Source organism: Myotis davidii, unplaced genomic scaffold (genome assembly GCF_000327345.1).
Source record: "Myotis davidii unplaced genomic scaffold, ASM32734v1 scaffold866, whole genome shotgun sequence".
Taxonomy (NCBI): Eukaryota; Metazoa; Chordata; class Mammalia; order Chiroptera; family Vespertilionidae; genus Myotis; species Myotis davidii.
Genome location: NW_006297145.1, coordinates 527,952 through 535,857, shown reverse-complemented (window position 1 = coordinate 535,857; position 7,906 = coordinate 527,952). Strand labels below are relative to the sequence as shown.

General features: G+C 48.9%; 1 protein-coding gene across 1 annotated transcript in view; it reads left to right on the top strand.

Annotated features, from left to right (window-relative positions):
• The window catches only part of TNC (tenascin C), an 89,431-nt gene that overhangs the window by 24,312 nt on the left and 57,213 nt on the right, over positions 1-7,906 (top strand). Inside the window, exons 2-5 of the mRNA XM_015569899.1 lie at positions 315-905; positions 3,605-5,014; positions 6,217-6,480; positions 7,661-7,776. Of these exons, the coding sequence (XP_015425385.1) occupies positions 449-905; positions 3,605-5,014; positions 6,217-6,480; positions 7,661-7,776 (2,247 nt within the window). The 5' untranslated portion in view covers positions 315-448. The remainder of the gene's footprint in view (positions 1-314; positions 906-3,604; positions 5,015-6,216; positions 6,481-7,660; positions 7,777-7,906) is intronic.

Here is a 7,906-nt window from a genome sequence, read left to right as displayed (position 1 = left end):
ACGGTCTGAGGGACAGTGAACTGGCCCCCTGTTTAAAAAGTTTGAGGACCCCTGAGGTAAATAGATGAATAAGACAACTTAGCAGGGGACCAGTAAGTTGCACAGTAGCATGTCACCTCCAACCTCTGTTTGTATCTGATCCTCTTTACTCCTTTAGAGACCACTGAATATCAACACTCAGTGAATATTGAATGAATACCAAGAGAGCTTCAAATATAGGCGACAAAGTAAACATTCACTACAATTGCAGAGTCAGTGGATTCAATGAGAAGAACATACTAATAAGCTTGTTGTTTTTCTTTATTTACTTGTAGAAGAGGATTTCTTCAAGTGGATCAGGAACAACTGATAATTCAACTCTGTGCTTCCAAGACCCCAACTCTACCTGAGAGTAAGACGCCCTAGGATCTTAGAACCCCAGAAACATCCCACCAAACCCACCTCCACCATGGGGGCCGTGACTCGGCTGTTGGTGGGCATCTGCCTAGCTTTGCTTGCCCTCACTGCTAAAGGTGGGGTCCTCAAGAAAGTCATTCGGCACAAGCGACAGACTGGGGTGAACATCACTCTGCCGGAGGAAAACCAGCCAGTGGTGTTCAACCACGTCTACAACATCAAGCTGCCTATTGGGTCCCAGTGCTCTGTGGATCTGGAATCGGCCAGTGGGGAGAAGGATCTGGCCCCACCCTCGGAGCCCAGTGAAAGCTTCCAGGAGCACACCATGGACGGGGGAAACCAGATCGTCTTCACACACCGCATCAACATCCCCCGCCGGGCCTGTGGGTGTGCCCCTGCTCCTGACATCAAGGAGCTCCTGAGCCGACTGGAGGAGCTGGAGAACCTGGTGTCCTCCCTGCGGGAGCAGTGCAGCATGGGAGCAGGCTGCTGCCTCCAGCCTGCCGAAGGTACGAGTGGGAGAAATGATGAGCATGGCAAGATCCTTCAGTTGTTTCCAAAGTGGGTTCCTGGGGAAACTAGCCTCACAGGGGATTCATTACAAAAAGATTTGATGGTCAAATAAATGTGGAGACTGTCACCATCTCTATTCTGCTCTCAGTGACAACTGCTTCTCTGAGGAATTTGTAGTAATTTCACTTTAATCACTTGTTTCCAAAATTTATTTGACCATGAAATGAACACATTCTCTACCTCAAAACCTATGAACACTTTATGAAACTCCTGACCCAAAGATCAGACGCTGAAAGGTGATGATATAGCCCTATTACACCATTGCACAAATAGGGAAACTGAGGCCCAGAAGTACGATGGAATTCCTCCAGGTCCTGCAGTAAGTGACCAAGTTAGGACTTAAACCACAATATTCCAGCCCTGGCTCAGTTGGTTGGGCGTCATTCCATGTGCTAAAAGGTTACCAGTTCGATTCCCAGTCAGAGCACATGCCTGGGTTGCAGACTCGATCCCCCGTAGGGGGCAGGCAGGAGGCAGCTGATCAATGTTTCACTCTCACATCGCTGTTTTTTTCTCTCTCTCTCTCCCTCTCCCTTCCACTTTTTCTAAAAAATCTATGTTTTTAGAAAAGGTTTAAAATAAAAAACGCAGTCTTCCACACCCTGGTTGTTAGTTATTACAAAGGTACAAGGCCACCTATGGCAGTACAAAGCCTGAAAATTGGAATAAATGCTCCAATTGAATGGCAACAATGATAATGATCACAACTATGATTTCAGCCCCTTTTTATGTACATGGCTCTGTAATTCATTATCTAGCATAACCTTCCCAGCAACCATTTAATATAAGGCTGAAGGTCCATTCTATAGATCTAAGAACTGAGACTCAAAGAACTCAACCAGCTGACACACAGGGTGATAAGGGATGGAAGCTTTGAACAGGCCTGTGTGTCTCCAGAGTTCACAGTCCTCCAGTAATACCAGCCCGCAGCCTTTTTAAAGAAATGTTACCACTTTGAAATCATGTCTTCATCTCCATTCCCTAAAGTTGATAGAACTGCAGGAATTTCAACAGCTTGAAATCAGAGATGAAAATCTCTATTTCTGCCACTCAGAAAAAATTACCATGAATTACTTGGACAAATTATTTTAAGAATAGACCTAATCAGTAGACTTAGTGGAAAGTACTAAAGATGTGCTCTAGGATTCTAAGACAAGAAAAAAACAAGTTTCCTTTATGCATATATTAGTTTATCTTCTATCTCTCAACTCCCTGGGAGTTACACAATAGGGTTAATTCTAAAAACTGGGTTGAAATACTTATCTAGAGCAGCAAGGCCAGCCAATAGAAATATAACGTGAGAATATATATAACCTTAGAGTTCCTAGTAGTCAAAATAAATGAAAAGAAGCAGCTAAGGATAATATGAATTATCTATTTTATTTAACCCAATAGAACTAAAATATCCATGTTTCAGCCTGTAATAAATATAAAAAATATTAATGGACATTTTATATTCTTTTACACTGAGCCTTCGAAATCTGGTTGGATTTGACACTTCCAGCCCATCTCAATTCAGACCAGCCACAGTTCAAGTTCAAGTGCCTAAGAGCCACAGGTGGCCAGTGGCCACCGTACTACACAGCACAAGCGTAGAGTCTCACTTTTCAAACCAACTTTTTAAAAAATTGCCTTCCTTCCTGGCATCAGAACGGGGATGAACCATATTCATTCAACTGTATTTAGATGCAGAGAAAGTGGAGTGAGTGTCATTGCTTCTCCCTGGGTTCCACGGAGACCATGTCAGTTACTCCTGTAAGCACAGCTGAGACATGATACAGACTTCAAAGAGCTGAAGTCATGTCAGCGCTGACCCATGTCGCACAGACTCACTCACCACGGCAACCTCCAGGAAAGAGAGGAAAGAGGACAGAGGCCGATGAGTCTATGGGGGAAGAGCCAAATTGCAAGTTGTCCTTGCAGAATTAGAAAGCCACTCATTCGCTTTCTCGTTTCAGTTATGGAAAATTAGAAAGTTTTGGTCAAGTAAACCCATATGCCAAACTTGAGTCAACCCAAACAAAACTCTGCAAGAGAACATCACGATGAGCATAACAGTCAGGTCTCCATGTACCCCTTTAACCCTGATGGGCCCCAGGGAAGTGGTCTATTGGTCCCACTTGACCGATGAAGAAACTGGGATCCAGAAAGACTCTATAGCCCATCCCAAATGCAGCGCAGCTATTGAGTCAAAGAGTCAGAATTGGGTTCGTTAAACAATTATTTCTTGGAAATCTCTTAGGTGCCTGACTTGGCTAGACTATGTAGAAGTAACATAGCCCAGCATAACACATTCCACATGGCAGTGATCCATAACCATTGGGGTTGTGGGACTATGTGAAAATTTGGTGAAAACTGTAGATCCTCTCCCTAGGGGTAGAAACACACACAGACACACATGCCTACAAACCTAAACACACACAGCCTTTGCATATAAGTCTACAAATTTCAGAGTTCAAGTTAAGAATTCCTCCCTCGTGCAATTAGATGTGTTCCATCTGATTTCACACAGTAAACAACTAGTTTTCAAGCCAGATGGGGCCCGAGGGTGCAGCTGTGCTCTGGCAGAATTCGAATCTGGGTTTCAAGGATAGGAACTGTGCTCAGCTAAGAGCCTCTGATCTCTCCGTTGCAGGCCGCCTGGACACTAGGCCTTTCTGCAGTGGCCGGGGCAACTTCAGCACTGAAGGGTGCGGCTGCGTTTGCGAGCCTGGCTGGAAAGGCCCCAACTGCTCCGAGCCTGACTGTCCAGGCAACTGTCACCTGCAAGGCCAGTGCCTCGACGGGCAGTGCATCTGCGACGAGGGCTTCACCGGGGAGGATTGCAGCCAGCTGGCCTGCCCCAGCGACTGCAACGACCAGGGCAAGTGCGTGAATGGGGTCTGTGTCTGCTTCGAAGGCTACACCGGGGCTGACTGCAGCCAGGAGCTGTGCCCGGTGCCCTGCAGCGAGGAGCATGGCAGGTGTGTGGACGGCCGGTGTGTGTGCCAGGACGGCTTTGCGGGTGAGGACTGCAACGAGCCCCTGTGCCTCAACAACTGCTACAATCGCGGGCGCTGCGTGGAGAACGAGTGCGTGTGCGACGAGGGTTTCACAGGCGAGGACTGCAGCGAGCTCATCTGCCCCAACGACTGTTACGACCGGGGCCGCTGTGTCAATGGCACCTGCTACTGCGAAGAAGGCTTCACGGGGGAGGACTGTGGGCAGCTCACCTGCCCCAACTCCTGCCACGGCCAGGGCCGGTGTGAGGAGGGCCAGTGCGTGTGCGACGAGGGCTTTGCAGGCGTGGACTGCAGTGAGAAGAGGTGTCCCGCCGACTGTCACAACCACGGCCGCTGCATCGACGGGCAGTGTGAGTGTGACGACGGCTTCACGGGCGCTGACTGCAGTGAGCTCAGATGCCCCAATGGCTGCAGCGGCCATGGCCACTGCGTCAACGGGCAGTGTGTGTGTGACGACGGCTACACCGGGGAGGACTGCAGCCAGCTGCGGTGCCCCAACGACTGTCACAACCGGGGCCGCTGCATCAAGGGGAAGTGTGTGTGTGAGCAGGGCTTCCAAGGCTACGACTGCAGTGAGATGAGCTGCCCCAATGACTGCCACCAACACGGCCGCTGCGTGAACGGCATGTGTGTCTGCAGTGACGGCTACACGGGCGAGGACTGCCGGGATCTGCGGTGCCCCAAGGACTGCAGCCACCGGGGCCGCTGCGTGGAGGGGCGGTGTGTGTGTGAGGACGGCTTCACCGGCCGTGACTGTGCAGAGCTGTCCTGTCCTGGGGACTGCCATGGCCAGGGTCGCTGTGTGAACGGGCAGTGCGTGTGTCACGAAGGCTTCATGGGCAAAGACTGCAAGGAGCGGAGGTGTCCCAGCGACTGTAACGGCCGCGGCCGGTGCGTGGATGGCCAGTGCGTCTGCCATGAGGGCTTCACGGGCCTGGACTGTGGGCAGCGCTCCTGCCCCAATGACTGCAGTCACTGGGGGCAGTGCATCGCCGGCCGCTGCATCTGCAATGAGGGCTACACCGGGGAGGACTGCTCAGAGGGTGAGTACCAGAGCTCCCTCTGGGAGATGAGGCTGTGACTGACTACACCTGGTGTGTATGAATAGTAAACACACACACTAATTCTTTGAAGGGCTTGATTCACCTGCTGAGCAGCTACCTATTTAAAGTCTCAGAGGCTCAGAGACGTTATGGAATTGTCCCAAGGACACATAGCTAATCGATCACAAAGCTGATATCTGAGTCTGCCTACCTCATCTACACTGAGTTTAACACCCATGCCCAGTAGAGGAAATGATAGCCTCCCTTTCGTTGAGCATCAACTTTCTTTCCTACTTCCCACTGACATCAAATCAATAATAAACTTGATCCCTCTATTTGGAGGGAGGTAAAAAATCAGCTACATTGAGCAGTAAGACTATATAAAACAAACTGTTTTCCATGCACACTCAACTCAAGACTAAGTGCTGATCACTCACAAGTCAGGCCCGTCTCTTACATCATCTTCTCTGCATTGTCTTTGATCCCAAGGATTGTGAGATCCTTAAAGGAGAATTATCCCCACAGTTAACACAAGGCATGGTGTACAGTTGTGTTCAGTAAACGATTGGTTGAGTGAAAACACCACAAGGACCAATAATGCTCATGTTTAGTGAGGGTCTTCTTTCTACTTCTCTCACCCATCCATATTACAGTGGTCACCATGGAGAATTTCTACCTTGATTAAAACTATTGGTAGATAGATAATAAATAAATGCCTGTGGGTTTAATGTGGTCAAGGCAGAACAGCTGGCTGGTAGGGACATGTGAGTCCCAGATGGGATGAGATAAGCTAAGCTGGGCAAGTCCCTCTACCTCACTCACATCTAGAAAGTGAAACAGTTGGACCAGATGAGCTCAGAATCCCTTCTGAGTGCACAGGATGTGTGATTTGAAGTGCAGAGCAGGGAGCTAAGCTCAGATTGCCCCTTCCCATGCAGATGGCCAGGCTCTGTACAAGGGTCCAAGGAACGGAGAGGTGGAGGAAATGGGTCACAAAGAACCCTCCAGGCTACCCTGCAGACCTGACACCACAGCCTAAAGGGGGTGACGGCCACCCGAGATTTTAAAGACAGGTGGCTGCAAGGGCTCCCCCATGAGTTCTGCAGGTTAGAAAATGGAGCTGGACCTCTGTGACTGCTAGTGGAAGGGAGACTCAACAGGGCCCATTACTGACCCAAGCTGTCCTTCCTCTTTCCCCCCAGTGTCCCCTCCCAAAGACCTCATTGTGACAGAAGTGACTGAGGAGACTGTGAACCTGACCTGGGAGAATGAGATGCGGGTCACAGAGTACCTCATCATGTACACGCCCACCCACGAGGACGGCCTGGAGATACAGTTCCGGGTCCCCGGGGACCAGACGTCCGCCACCATCCAGGAGCTGGAGCCTGGCGTGGAGTACTTTATCCGAGTGTTCGCCATCCTGGAGAACAAGAGGAGCATTCCCGTCAGCGCAAGGGTGGCCACTTGTGAGTGAGCAGAACCGCCCTCGGCAGCCTCAACTGCCCTCCCCTCACCCCTTGCCACCTTGCCTTTGCCCCATAGCTATCCTTACAGAGTTATACCAATTAAGACCCTGGAATCCAGTGAAGCCCCCTAAATATTTTCTTAAAGAAATTCCCCATTGTCCTGGCCGGTGTTGCTCAGTAGGTTGGGCATCATCCCCTGCATCAGAAGGTTGCCAGTTTTGATTCCTAGTCAGAACACATGCCAGGGTTTCAGGCTCAATCCAGGTAGGAGGTGTGCAGGAGGCAGCCGATCAATGTTTTGCTCACATCAATGTTCTCTCTCACCCTCTCCCTTCCTCTCTCTCTAAATTTCAATAAGAAATTCTTTAAAAAAAAAACAACAAAAAAAGAAACTCATCATATACTAACTCATAATAATCTTGTAAGATAGGAGCTATTGTTGACCCATTGTACAGATGAGGAAACTGAGACTCCTAACGTTTAAGCATCTCATCCCAAATCACAGTTAATAAATGGTGAAGGTGGGATTTGAACCCTGGCAGTCCAGTTGAAGATTTATGCTCTTAACCACTCTATTCCATACTATATTCCTATGAAACTCACTATATATATATTTAAAAGTAGAAACACTAGAAGTTCAAGTTATTCCTTTAAGAATCTAACATCAGTATAATTTTCTTCCTACCTGAAAAGTAAGTTAGGTTAGAAAGTTGTAATTTTATTTTTTTGCTTAGTCATAACAACACTGGTTGCCATATTAAACTTGTGCTGCATGTCAGGAACCATGCCTCGCAGTCTACATGCTATATACCACGCAGTCCCAAAACATTCCCAAGGGGCATGTTCTTCTCCCAAGTGAAGAAACTGAGGCTTGGGGCATTTTGTGCAACTTTCCCATGTACACAACATGTGTAACTGCAGAGCTGAAATTCTAGCCCAAGTCTGTCTGATTCCAAAGCCGGTGCACGTATCAGGTTTAAGCACATGAAATTGCCCAGACTGAACCATATGGTTGGTCCTAACATTAATTTTCATGCTGCCGTGCAGTAGACAGCATCCCAGAAGAACCTTTAAGTAGACCCCAGCTCAAATGCCCGCCCCTGGATTCAGCAGAACAGGGCTTTGTGGCCGCCACCAAAATGTCGCCATCCTTACCTCCTCTCCATGGTCTTCCTGACAGACTTGCCTGCACCTGAAGGCCTCAAATTCAAGTCCATCAAGGAGACATCTGTGGAAGTGGAGTGGGATCCTCTGGACATCGCTTTTGAAACATGGGAGATCATCTTCCGGAATATGGTAGGGAGCTCAAAGCAGTGGGCGTGCAAGGGTCTAAGACAGTGGTTGGCAACTGCGGCTCACGAGCCACATGCGGCTCTTTGGCCCCTTGAGTGTGGCTCTTCCACAAAATACCACGTGCGGGCGTGCA